At 45.2% G+C, this 13,807-nt stretch overlaps 1 protein-coding gene across 3 annotated transcripts in view; it reads left to right on the top strand.

Annotated features, from left to right (window-relative positions):
• The first annotated feature begins 4,693 nt into the window (after window positions 1-4,693).
• Window positions 4,694-13,807, top strand: part of mei4 (meiosis-specific, MEI4 homolog (S. cerevisiae)) — a 39,616-nt gene continuing 30,502 nt past the window's right edge. The window contains exons 1-3 of one of the 3 annotated variants that reach the window (XM_012823852.3): window positions 4,694-4,898; window positions 5,604-5,846; window positions 7,086-7,645. In XM_012823852.3, coding sequence (XP_012679306.2) covers window positions 4,841-4,898; window positions 5,604-5,846; window positions 7,086-7,645 — 861 coding nt within the window. In that variant the 5' untranslated portion in view covers window positions 4,694-4,840. Of the gene's footprint in view, window positions 4,899-5,603; window positions 5,847-6,311; window positions 6,383-6,825; window positions 6,953-7,085; window positions 7,646-13,807 lie in introns of those variants that run through there. The other 2 variants (XM_031582075.2, XM_031582074.2) reach the window with 2 other exon arrangements.

Raw genomic sequence — 13,807 nt, forward strand, 5'->3', positions numbered from 1 at the left:
CATTTTTATGGTTTAACTGAACGGCCGATGTTTGACACTGTCTGATAACTGCCATAGCTATGCTAGCTAGCTAGCTACTGTACTGTGTTTGGTTAGCTCAAGCTAGCACTCTAACAAACACACATACATACACAATCTATAGGTTTTTGTAAAAATGATTTAATTGGTTAGCTTAAATGACAGTCATTTATGCAAGATAACTAACTAGCTATATACGGTGTACATATTTTTTGTTTGCCATTCTCGAAAACTGATTTCAATAACCTGTAGTATGCATAGGAGAAAGCTAGAGGGCTTTAAGGACTGTGTGTGTGTAGTTATGTACTGCTTTGCTAGTTAAATTGTACTTAGATTACTTGGATTACTCTGAATTTGCACTATCTTGGCAATTACCCTGTTTGCCAAGTTAGTTTCACTCACTGGCTGGTTTGTCAAGCCACACCTCCAACAATCAGCCACTTTTGTGTAATCAAGATCTGGGAGGGCCTTCAGCCAGGTGCAATCAGTGAGCATGCTACTTCCATAGGGCTGCTGCTGAAGTGTCAGCCCTCGTGCTCAGCCCTTTTCGTGTGAAGACCTTTTTGGGTAAAGACGTACAAGTCTACCTGTACAAGTCCACCGAAACAAGGTTCACAAACAAGGTAAACTTTTTTCCATTTTGACTCTGCCATAGCCATGTGTCATAGTAGCATCTCTGTTGTCACTGGTTGTCAAAAAAGATCACAGCGCAGCAGACGGCAGCGCAACCTGGGTAACCTCCGCTCACTTCAACAAACCTCATCTACTGTAACCTCTTTCTCTGTTGTGGAACTGTCAGTCTGCAGTCAAGAAAGCTGATTTCATCTCAGGTTATGCCAACCACCTCTCCCTAGGGCTCTTAGCTCTCACGGAGACATGGATCACACCTGAAGACAATGCTACCCCGGCAGCACTCTCCACCAACTATGCCTTCTCCCATACTCCCCGGCCATCTGGTCGTGGAGGTGGGACGGGGCTGCTGATTTCAGACAACTGGAAATGCACTCCACTGCTGCCTTCAAACAGGTATGCCTCCTTTGAATATCATGCAATTATGGTAACTGCTCCTGTTAAAACTTATGTGATTGTTATCTACCGTCCACCAGGACAACAGGGTGATTTCGTCCATGAGCTGGACACCCTGCTGTCATCCATCCCTGAGCAGGAGTGTCCAACACTCATCCTTGGCGACATGAACATCCACCTAGACAATCCCAACTCAGCTGACTTTCGAACCCTGGTGCACTCGTTCGACCTACAACAGGTCCCCACTCCTCCAACTCACAAAGCAGGAAAAGAGCTTGACCTCATCCTTGCTCGGAACTGCACCACGGACAACCTAACGGTAACCCCTCTGCATTGCTCGGACCACTTCTTCATTCGCTTCGATGTTCGGCTCATTGAGCAACCCTCTGTCCCCCCTCCGATGGTCTCGTTCCGGCGCAACCTCCGCAACCTCTCTCCCACCCACTTTTCCTCTCTGGTTTCTTCTGCTCTTCCACCTTTATCCACTTTCTCCTCACTAGGTGTCAATGATGCCACAGAAGCTCTCTGCTCCACTCTGAGCTCATGCTTGGACAGCTTGTGTCCACTTTTCACCAGACCTGCTCGATCTACCCAGTCTCATTCGTGGCTGAGTGATACCCTCCGAACGCAGCGCTCCAATCTCAGAGCGGCTGAGAGAAAGTGGCACAAATCTGCCGCGCTGGACGATCTTGCAAGCTACCAGACACTGCTGGCCTCCTTCTCATCCAGCATCACTGCTGCTAAGAAGACTTTTTTCAATGACAAAATCAACGGTGCAACTGACGCTCGGAAACTATTCTCCACCTTCAAAACTCTGCTCTACCCTCCTCCTCCCCCCCAGCTACTAACCTCACTGCTGATAACTTTGCTTCCTTTTTCACAGAGAAAGTGGCAGCCATCGGGCAACAGTTCGACCAACTGTCCCCCTCCCCTAAGGGCGCAACCGTCAATAGCTCATCTTTTCCTTTCATCCCTCTCAGCGAGAGTGAGGTCTCCAAAATCCTAACAGGTAGCCGTCCAACTACATGCCCGCTGGACCCCATCCCATCCAACATCCTTCAAGCCATATCGCCTGCCGTCTTACCGGCAATAACACAGGTGATTAATGCTTCATTTAATTCTGGAACATTTCCTTCTCTTTTCAAAGTGGCTCGGGTAACGCCGCTGCTCAAGAAGCCGTCTCTCGATCCCACTCAGGTGGAAAACTATCGACCGGTCTCACTTCTCACGCTCCTATCTAAAACCATTGAGAGGGCAGCTTCCAAACAGGTCACCGAGTTCCTGTCAAAGAACAATCTCCTCGATCCGAACCAGTCTGGATTCAAAAGCGGTCACTCCACCGAAACAGCCCTGTTGTCTGTAATGGAGGCCTTAAAAACAGCTAGAGCAGCAGCTCAATCCTCGGCTCTCGTCCTGCTTGACTTATCAGCTGCGTTTGATACAGTCAACCACCGCATCCTTCTGTCCATACTGTCAAGTATGGGCATTTCTGGCAATGCGCACTCCTGGTTTGAATCCTACCTCACTGGGCGCTCGTTCAACGTGTCATGGCAAGGTCAGCTGTCTGTACCTCACCGCCTCACCACTGGGGTGCCCCAAGGCTCGGTGATGGGACCACTTCTCTTTGCCATTTACACCACCTCGTTGGGCCCTATCATCCGCTCGCATGGTTTTTCCTACCACTGTTATGCCGATGATACTCAACTGTTTCTGTCTTTCCCTCCTGAGGACACCACGGTCTCGGCGCGGATTTCGGACTGTCTCGCTGATATATCCACATGGATGAAAAATCACCACCTTCAGCTGAACCTGGCCAAAACGGAACTGATGGTCTTCCCAGCCAAACAGGTCATCCACCACAACATCAAGATCAATACTGACTCTTTATCTCTTGCTCCATCCAAAACAGCAAGAAACCTCGGGGTCATTATTGATGACCAACTGACCTTCACGGCCCACATCGCCTCTGTCTCCAGGTCGTGCCGCTTTGCGCTATACAACATCCGCAAAATCAGGCCGTACCTAACCCAGTATGCCACCCAGCTGCTGGTGCAAACCTTGGTGAGCTCCCGCCTTGACTACTGCAACGCCCTCCTAACGGGCCTGCCGGCTTGCGTGGTGAAACCACTACAGATGATCCAGAACGCGGCGGCGCGTCTGGTGTTCAACCAACCGAAAAGGGCACACGTCACCCCGCTACTCATCGAGCTCCACTGGCTGCCAGTAGCTGCTCGCATTAAGTTCAAGTCACTTATGCTTGCCTACAGAGTGCTTACTGGTTCTGCTCCCACCTACCTAAATGCTCTTGTAAGGGCAAATGTTACACCCAGGACGCTGCGCTCGTCTAGTGAGCGTCGTTTGGCACTGCCGTCCGTGCAAGCACGGCAATCCAGACTATTTTCATTTGTAGTTCCACGTTGGTGGAACGAACTGCCTAGTACTACCAGAGCAGGGGCGTCCCTCTCTACCTTCAAGAAGCTTTTGAAGACCCAACTCTTCAGAGAGCACCTCCCCTCCTAACTGGCACCTGACTAGCGCTTAACTTGCACTTCAGCAGTTACATTCCTGCACTTCTTTTTCCTCTTTTCTAGGTTGTTGTTTTTCTAATTCTCATGTAAAGTAGTATTTATTGTTACACCATGCTTTTTTATTGCTCTTAGCTTGACTGTTCTCTCCCTTGTACGTCGCTTTGGACAAAAGCGTCTGCTAAATGACTAAATGTAAATGTAAATAGGAGTTCAGGGGGCTTAGCATTTCTAGGTTGCTGCATTGATGTGCTATATTGTTTTGTGTATATATATAGCATTTGCGCATAGTGTTACAGACAGTTAGTGTAGCAACTTCGTGACATGAGGAGTAGAGGTTCAAGGTAAGAGACGTGTTGTCAAAATGAATTAAACCCGATGCGACCAAGGTTGACTACCAGGCTAAGCTAACGCATCGTTTAGCTACGTTAGCTTGTTGCTATGTATTTTCCACGGTTGAAAAGTTCGGTGAACAAGTCGGTTGTGTGTTTAGCCGTATGACTTGAGTATTAAAACGTATAACTTCACAGAATTAAAAAAAAAAAAAAAAAAATGTCAGGCAAACTACGTTGTAGCTCAGCGAAAAAATAGAGGTCCTGGTATTAGCCAGTTCCTGCCTGGTAACTAATGTTAACCAATCAACATTCTAGAATTACATCCGTATGCGGATCGTTTTTGAGTCAACCCAATGTCTCCTCTCCACTCACACAGCGCATGCGCGTCCAGTCTGACTAGCAGCAAAATATTAGAACTTTGTATTCGCGGGAAAAATATTAGAACTTTGTATTCGCGGGAAAAATATTAGAACTTTGTATTCGCGGGCAAATTGTACCTATATAGTATTAGTTGATTACGTCATCTAGCGACTTCTGGCGACTTTTCCGAGAGCTAACAGCTACTTTCCTTACAGAAAAGTTGGCAACACTGCAAGCCAGTCTCTCTGAGTTAGCTAAATTAATGGTCGAGGAATTTAGCACACCATGTCAATATGTCTAAGCAAATAGTTTTCTTTCCTTGACCTGTGGAATGTCAACCGCCAATAAATTAACAAAAGAGGAAAAAGATTACTTGATCTGTTAGCAGTTCATCCAAACAGACAATGACTGCATGCGCAGTCACGTCCATACAGGGATGATGATTGAACGTTCTGTGTTTCCCAAGTTACGTTTCTCTGCTCGTTCCTGTCACACCTAACAAGTCAGCCTGTCATGAAACTGCTGTAAATCTGCTGTAATGACACTACACAATCAGCGTATTTTTAACTTCAGCTAATGAAAACGAATGTTTCATCAGAGATGGACAATGCCAGTGGGAAACAATCTTTGCCTTGTAAGTCCTGTACATTTTTTACGTTTTCCTACTTACCTAGCTCTGGTATCGATAGCTAACTCACCAGTAGACAGACATTATAGCGTCAGCAAATTAGCCACTTATCGCTAGCTAGCACAGCTAAGAAAGCTTCTTTAAAAATGACAGTTTGACCAGCGATTACGTTGGGTAGAGAGCGATAACTAATTACATACAATTTGTAAATCATAAAAACAACAAGCGCAGCTTATGTTGAAATGTTACAACCTGATGTTTACATTTTGTGGTGGTCCCGATCAGGCTTCAATTACATTGATGTAGCATGATTGCTAGCTAGTCATGGCTACGTATACATAGAACTGTCTTGGCTAACTCCAAGATGCAATCAGATACATCATAGTACTGTAAGCTTATTGCTAAGCACAAATGCTTGTGACTTGCAATACATAAATAACAGTGCACAGAACATCCATGAATCGCTGTTAATATTTTATTTTTGCCAGGGAATTGCTTATATGTATTATACATAACATTACAATCAAATACTGAGTAAAGTGAGTAAAGTTCTGGCAAGGTTTTTTTATGATGCAACCTAAAAATATGAAGACCTGAACTGTCTCTCTAGCCCCCTAATCTAAAGGTAATCTGAGAAGCATCCAAGTTCAAACACTACTCGCAAAGGGACAGTATGTAGGTTTTACCGTTATATTTTTTTGCCGTCCTCAGGGAATGCTCTCAAAACATGGTACACAAAATCAGCTAAACTAGCCGTGGCAGTTGCCATCATTAAAAGCAAACCACCAGGGAGAAGTGGTAGACAGTATGCTGAGCAATTGGCTGCCAGGTTCAACCATCTTGAGCAGTCTTGGAAAACCAATGCAGAGGGCCTACAAGAGGAGGTTTTGCGACTTCGTCAGGAACTTCTCCTATCCAAGATGCTATCGAAGCCCAGCAAGAACAATGGACATGGTGGGTTTTGTTGATTGACATGTGATCTTTCTCACAGGCAGTATGTGTTCAAATGAAATAGCATACATTTTCCTGTTTAACTGTTCAACAGCAGGCATTCAAGCTTATTAAAAGTGGGCAGACGAACTGAGTTTCAATAGCTTTGAGTGCCACACAATATGAGTGGATTTTAATGGATGTAGTCATAGACTGAGTTTGGGTTTTTTAGCCAGAATCAGCCTGGTGGTCTATTATTGAAATATTGTATTTATAAAGGAAATTGTGTGTCCATATTTTCTAGGTTGCCATTGTGTGTTAACAAACTTGTGTTATTTTTCAGTGAACATCAGCAAAAAAGGGACACTGTGGGGAACCAAGCATTTTTTATTTAAATTGCAGGTGTAGGGCATTCACTCATTTTGGGAAGGAGACAGCAATGGAGACTTAATAATCAAGCTAATTTTCCCCAGGTGTGGGTGTTTCATATCACTGTGATGAGTAATTGCATCTGAGCATTAGAGAAGGAACTAGGCAAACACATGACTTAACTTAGGCTGGTAGGTCTTTCTGTTTGTCAAGTCAGGATGTTGGCTAATCATGTCCGTAAGCTTTCAACACACATTGTGTCCCTATTGCAGACCATAACTGACAAATGTGTTGTGTGTCAGTAAAGCTGAGCTTTGCATGTCTTGACTGTTGATTTAGAATTTGTCATTCGCATTTTTTATATCAAAGTCAAAGAAGTAATTCGTTTTGGGAATTGTATGTTTTGCATAAGCAGAATTAAAGATGCTGTCTGCGATTAGGTTTCGGTTTTGCAAAAGGTTGTTGATATTTGTGCTCAACAGCCAATCAAATGGGCCTTCCTTCTGTGCCCCTGAAGCACCGTGTTGATTGGCTATGATTGTTTATGGCTCGGTCTGAGCCACCATGTTTCCCATTTACAGAGCCAGGGCTTCATGTTTCTTTTAGCACAAACACTGAAAGAACAGCTAGAGGGCCATGAGGAGCAATTTGCTGAATTTGACAAAAAGTCCATGGGATTAGAATTGCGGACTGCACCTTTAAGCTTGGTGTGTCCACGTGGATCTCCAACAGCAGATGAGGGAGAGGGATGCATTTCTTATGTTGAGTATGCAAAAAAAACTGAGTCAAGACTACTGAGAGTGGAGATCTGTAACCCTATGGCCAGCCAGTGGATTTAAGCCTGTGTTTCTCTGTGGTCTAAATGCTTACACGTGTGCTTGATGTTCCCCTCAGGTGATGGTTTAATGGAGGTACTCTCCCAGGATCTCATTCCCTCCTCGGGACCCCAGTTGTCAGGGACTGAACAAATGAGCACGGAGCCTGACTCAGGCTGTGGCACAGAGAATAACACTGAGTCACTCCTGCAAACCTGGAGTGTGGAGAAGGGCCAGACGGAGACATCCTCATCCTCATCCATCCCCACCCACCCCAGGCAGCCCCATTTCCCCCAGCTGAGCACAGACCCACGGGAGAGTGCCCTGCTCTCCCACATGCAATTTCTGCAGAACCTCTGTGGCCTGCGTAACGTGGATGCCCGTGGGCTCTCTCTGGATGGCCACGGCTCCGTGGTCTGGGACTCTGTGTGCCAGCTGCTCGGCTCCCTGGCGCCAGCCTCCAGGGACGACCCGTGCCACGTCCAGCAGGCTTTGCTTCTTCAGGCTTCACAGGTGGTGGTGCAGGCTGTGGAGGAGTGGCGGGCCCACTGTAAACCGCCTGGGCCATTCCTCAGCCAAGCAGAGGACTGTCTGAAGAAACTGACCGACCACCTGTTGAGTAATAGTAAACTCAATAGGGTAAGTCAACTTCATGTACCATTTCTATGTGTGGGTAACACTAAAGAGAGAGAGAGAGAGAGAGAGAGTGAGAGTTAGTTAACAGAGGCACAAGGCATATTGAGTGTGTAACATGTTAAATACAATATGTTGCCTTTGGTGTATTTTTTAAGTTATGGTTTAGGTTTAGTTCCTACAGGCTAAAGCAGGGCTCATCGTCACCTGGTTAAAGTAAACGTGTAATCTGAACTGACCTCAAAACTTATTTCCTTTGTCCTCATTTAGCTGTAATAATGCTATGCTGGAACTGGAGACTGAACTTCAGAATATGCATACTTCAGACATTTATTGTCCCACAGTTCCCATTAGTTTGTAATTACTTGTCCTGTGTGCATAATGAAGATGGTGCTATCAAAGTGTTTAAACTACCTGCTGTTTTCCCATTACTGTGCTTTCAGCAACCAAAAGGTGTCTGCAAGTCCAAAAGTGCAATAATTAAACAACCACAGGCTGCATAATTGTATTGCTTGGGGAACTTTGTTTAGCCTGGTTCTGCCCGCCTATTACTCTCAGCCTCAGTTTTCACTGACACTATAGTCTGGAAATCCTATTGGCACAATGGCGGCAGTGCCAGTGCTAGGCGAAGTGATACAAACAGTAGCAGCAACACTAGAAAACATTGAAGATGCTAGAGAAAGAAGAATGTGCAAATCTTTTAATCACAGGCAAAGACATTGTTTCCTTACTGCCAATGGGGATTTGGAAAAGGCTTACATATTAGCTTGCACTGTTAGTGGGGTTGTAGGAATTACAGCAGTCCCATAGTGGTCAATGCCGATTGGGTTCAAGGATGGTCCAATGGTTTCAGCCTGAAGTCTATGCCTATTAGGATGCAACGACTGGAGTCTAATGGAGCATGGCCAGATACTATTCACAAAATGAGTTTAGGTGTGGTTATAGCACGCTAAACTATGTTTGTCAACGTGTAAATCAACAAAAAATAACCACACACACAGGATTACTGGTAGTTGTAGTTCACTTTGAGATGCAGTTCAAGCAGGATTATACAACAGATGATTGCCATGCTTTTAGGAAGGGATTAATGCATTATGCAAAGCTAATGTAGGTGGCACATCTGTGTGCATTGTTGTTCGCTCACCAGATGTTCTATTAGTCGCTCCACTAGGTAGTTGTTTTGATAGAGTTGTGAGGCATGCTGTGTAACAGCCTATAACTGAGCTCGTAGGAGACACGAAGGGATTTGTGCGCCCCTTTGAATCAGCATATAATTTCTGCTATTCTAGTCATTTAAATGGATAGTTTTCCAGTGCATATTCTGCCATTATCTTCTTAACTTCACGCCAGAGGTCTGCCATAACAGATTTGCTCGTCATGCAACAGAATGGTCGTGATCAGAGAGAACTGGCATCTCAACACCCTCCGTGGACACTCTCGTTTCTAGTTCTAATTTGTGTCCCACAGAAGTAGAAACATAACTAAGGGATTGTGCACACATTTTTTCTTATCTTGACAAACTATTTTCTTGATAAACTATTTTTCTTTTTCAAGTTCAATCAGGAGTGGTGTGCAAAATCCTTCTGTTTCTTTTTCTTTTTTTTTTGAGATTGAAAAGAATCACTGTCGGGTCAGAATGGCTGCGTAAAAGCTGTGGTGAGTGGTTGGTGGAGGCTTGTGCCGTTGCTGGAGATTAATGGGAGTGGGCTGACACATCATCAGGTGGATTCATTCCAAAAATCTGGGCCTTCCATGAGAGCCTCTGATGGGCCAGGATCAGACACACACTCCCCGTGATTATTTCATTGGACATCATAGGCAGCTTGAAAACTCGAACACAAAAAGCACTTGAACAATGTGCAGTGCTGTAATCCTCTCTATATCTCATTCCAGTTTTTGAAGGTTTCCTGGGAAATGTCCCAAGACTTGTGATAATTGCAGAATTGGTGCAAATCTCTGGGTTTATGGCTGAAAAATTGAATTACTTATTTAATCTTTAGAGCCCATTGGAAGTAGTCTGTATTCATGTACGTTGATACTCCGGAGCAATGAAACCTTGCTGTAGCATTTGCCAAACAACACTATTGATCGTCCGACTCCTCTTCTCACTTCCCCAGTGCTAACCCTGAACCTCAGTGAAACCAACGATGTTTTAAAGACAAATCACCGACTGGAAAATGAAGGGGGGAACTAGGAGGGAATCTGTAACGCTAAACATGGCAGATTTGTAAATGGCATAACTAACCTTTCGCTTCCCCTGTACGTTCTGTTTATTTCCATTGTTGCCATAGTTATAGCCACGTCACGAAATTTGGTGCATGAGCAGTGAACAAGTCAACGTGAAGAATGAAGTCTTTTTTTTAAGCCTTATTTGAGCAGTGAAACAATATTCACACTGTTTATGTCAGATGTAAATGCACATTCACATTATGTACTTTTAATGTCTGTTTGACCATCCTCTGTGGAGTATGGATCTCTCCCCTTTAATTTAGATAAGACCCTGATCTTGTTTGCCTGAAATAGCTGCCCAGAGGCGTTGCCAACATGGCGGCCGAGTGGCGAGACTTGCCTATAAGGACTTTGTTAAAATCCAATGGATCACTGCTTTTAATATCGCAAGCAGGTAGTGAATCACATCAACTTTAGCAGTAAGATTCGTCCTAGTTGCTTAACCCCCATCACGAAGAACATCATTAATATCTCCATTTATCTGATATCCTCTACTGCCTCCTGAATGACGGTGTAAGTGGCGTAAGTTCAGATACACTGTACGGAGCCAAAAATGTTTTGTGTCTTCTGCATTATTGTAATTGTAAGAGTTTTCAGGGTGTGTGTGAATGTGTGTAGTTTTGACACTGGTTATGAAGCTGCACAGAAGGTCATATATTTAAAATCGTTTTTAATTAAATGTGTAGTGGAAGGTAGAAGAGGAAAACACATGTGAGAAAGTGTGCTCAGGCTCCAAGTATAGACGTTGTACTTTCCAACTGCTTAGGTCAACGACAACAAAATTAATCATTGAGTCCAATATTTAGTCAAAGAACACAAAGTCACTTCTGGAAAGCAATTTCAAAGACGTACTCTCGCCGTGCTGCCTCTCTTACAAGAAGCAGGTGCTCAGTCTTTGGCTCGAGGAAAGAGAGGTCGCGGCTATAAAATATGGGGCGCATTGTCCGCTAGAAGAGAGGAGCACACGTGCAATAACACTGTAACTCTTCCGATCGTGACGTGCCATTTCCCCCCTTAAATGGACACGGGTGAGCTTTGCTCCGGGACCACAACATGTATTTATGATGACTACAGAAATTGGACTATAGGCTCAGGACTGGAGATTGAGATACAAAGTTTTTTATGGCCAATCATCGCTAGTCTATCGCCGTTCAATCGTTCGCCCTTTCACGAGTCTGCCTCGACCCGTAGAGTAATGTTTGAGATCCAGGGCCGTCCATTTCAAAACCGTTATCAAAATCTGTTAGTTGAGTGAAAGAAGGGCAAGGACAGCAAAATAGAGTGTGTCTTCGTGTATACTTACAGATAGCACTTGAACTTGAAGCCAAGGTCAAAACATCAAATTTTCAACTTGCATAAATCATCACCCAAACATTGGCGACAATGAGACACTCCTGCATGGCTGACCTGTTTAATTGACAAACTGTTCTCAGGACTGTAACTGCAGCCAGAGCTGGCAGGTGATAAGCTATCTCTACTTTACACATTAGCTTTGGTCTCTCATCCAGACGGGTGGGACCAGCCCCAGGTTGTGCTGATCTCAGCCATCAGTTGACATATGCCAGCAGCACCCCGAGGATAGCCCGAGGGCCTTGTTCCTCTGCTTTCAGAGGCACAGTGTGTGGAGTTTCATGGCTGGCGGATATTTGATATTTTGACAATCCTCCTCCTTGGTCATTATGTCAGCCCCTAAGGTTGTGTTGTGTTGTTGATTTGGTAGATGATGAGACCGCTCTCATCCCATGACCCATGAGCTCAGCACTCCCATGAGTCCGGTCAGAGGTCAGAGGTCACCCACCACGACAGCCCCCTCAGGGTACCCCCCCCCCCGGAGGCTGGAGAGAGATGCTCCTGTAACAATGCCATCCATTTAAGCCTAGCTGTCACTGTCATTAGTTAGTGTTAAGTTCGACATCCCCTCTGACGTCTGAGCAACTATTGCGTTCACATCACGTAATGTGACTAGCAGGGCTGTGAAGGCATGCGTCTGTGTAAAGGCGTAGTGTCTGTGTAAAGGCGTGTGTCTGTGTGAGCTTAGTTGAAATCCAACGCTTGGAGTTCCTCTGAGCAGAGCTAGAGCAGGAGCACAGATAGTAGCTGCTCGGCGAGAGGAAGCAGGCAGCATCCTGATCAGATGGTGTTGTGGGGCTGCGGTGTCTGTGGCTTCCTGTTGGGAGGGGCTGCACACAGCGTTGTCATAATCAGGGGATTGAATGCTTGTTTTTTCCCATTTGATCCGCTTTGAGCCCTAAATCAGGCATGCTCGGAGGGAGCGTGTCGAGATTGCTGACGTTGGCGGGGGAGCTGCTTATCTCTCTTTTATTTCTTTGTGGTGTCTTTCCTCTCCTCGTAGTTTCTGTTCTCCTCCCAAAGCCCATTCTTTAATAAGACACTGTGTTTTTGAAATAATCTCCGTGGAGGATTGGAGTGTCTCGGGCTCCCGGTTTGTGTATGGAGGCTGAACTAATGGGAATCTCCTGATTATTCCCGTTCTCTCACAGAGCGCTTCCGCCTACGGACGGGCCAAATGCATTGTTTTGAAGTTGGTTTGGATGAAAAAGTAGCAGTTATTCCCTCCTGAGCATAGATTGATAAAGACATTATCAACATAGATTGATAAAGCCAAATTGAATCATCATCATTACCAAAATCATTACCAGAAAAATACACTGATTTCCCCTTTTTTATTCATCCTTGGTTAATTGTATTATTGTTTTTGTCTTTCCTTTTCGAATACTCTTACACATGAAAACATGACGTAACGTACGATTCGTGTAAGAAGTAAATAAGTACATATTGGTTTTGATCCAACTTTGTAGAGGTCGGAAATTGTTTGCCCCAGGGAGCCACCGCCCGCCTTCCCCCAGGGCCAGCCTCCATCTCACTGCCCCTGTGGGGCGGCATCTCGTTGGCATGGGAGCCATGCACCATGATGAAGTGGCAGCTGTAAATGAAACAGGCTGCTCCATCTCGGACGGTCTTAGAACAGCCTCTCTCTCTCTCTCTCTCTCTCTCTTTTTCTCCCTGACAGTCTCTCTCACTCGCCCTCCTCCCTCCCTCCCTCGCTTTCTGTCCCCATCTCAGCTGTGAGGTGTTCTGATAGACCTCTTTACAGTTCAGTCACCGCTAATGACGGGGCTGTTATGTGCTGGCCTTACAGAGAGCGAGTGGGTGAGACAAACCGGCCACTGCTTCTCCGAGAAGTGGCTGCCCCTCCCCCCACTTCATACATACCACAGACAGCTAGTTATCCATCCAGGACACCACTTTGACACACACACACACACACACACACACACACACACACACACACACAGAATGAGTAGCAGGTCCAAATGCTCAGGTGGCACATTACTCAAATGGCACATTGAGTAAAGGTGGGGGAAAAAACTCATTTCTAAGGAATAACCTTTGCGAATAGTGTACAGAAAGTCATACATGCGTCTCTCTTGTCATCAACATCATGATGAGAGAGAGAAAGAGAGAGAGAGAAAGAGTTTCTAGAACGATCTGCACTGTCTAAAGATTCAGGTCATTCCCTCAGTCATAGAATGGTTATGTAAATAAATAAATCACTCAAAGCCAGGTCTGTTTTATTTGCTCTCTTAGTCACCTCTCTTTCTGTTTCTGTACCTTTCCTTTTCCTTTCTCTTAGTCATTGTGTGGCCCGCTTACAGGCTGAAGAACAGCTCCTCATCTTTGCTCTGCTCCAAGCTAGCTAATGAATTTTTCATCCGTAGCACAAATGATTACGTGTGGCAAGGCTAATGCTGTATTAGTAACAGCTCACCCATGGCATGGTGTTGTTATGGCGATGCCAACCTCGTTTTATAAGGCCTTGCCATGTGTGGCATCATGCCCACGCTTTTGTTTACTGAAAACAAACGTGCGCTCTTGACCGCAAAGAGCACTCATGCTTTTGTGGGAAGTCAGTTGTGG

This window comes from Clupea harengus, chromosome 15 (assembly GCF_900700415.2).
Source record: "Clupea harengus chromosome 15, Ch_v2.0.2, whole genome shotgun sequence".
Classification (NCBI taxonomy): Eukaryota; Metazoa; Chordata; class Actinopteri; order Clupeiformes; family Clupeidae; genus Clupea; species Clupea harengus.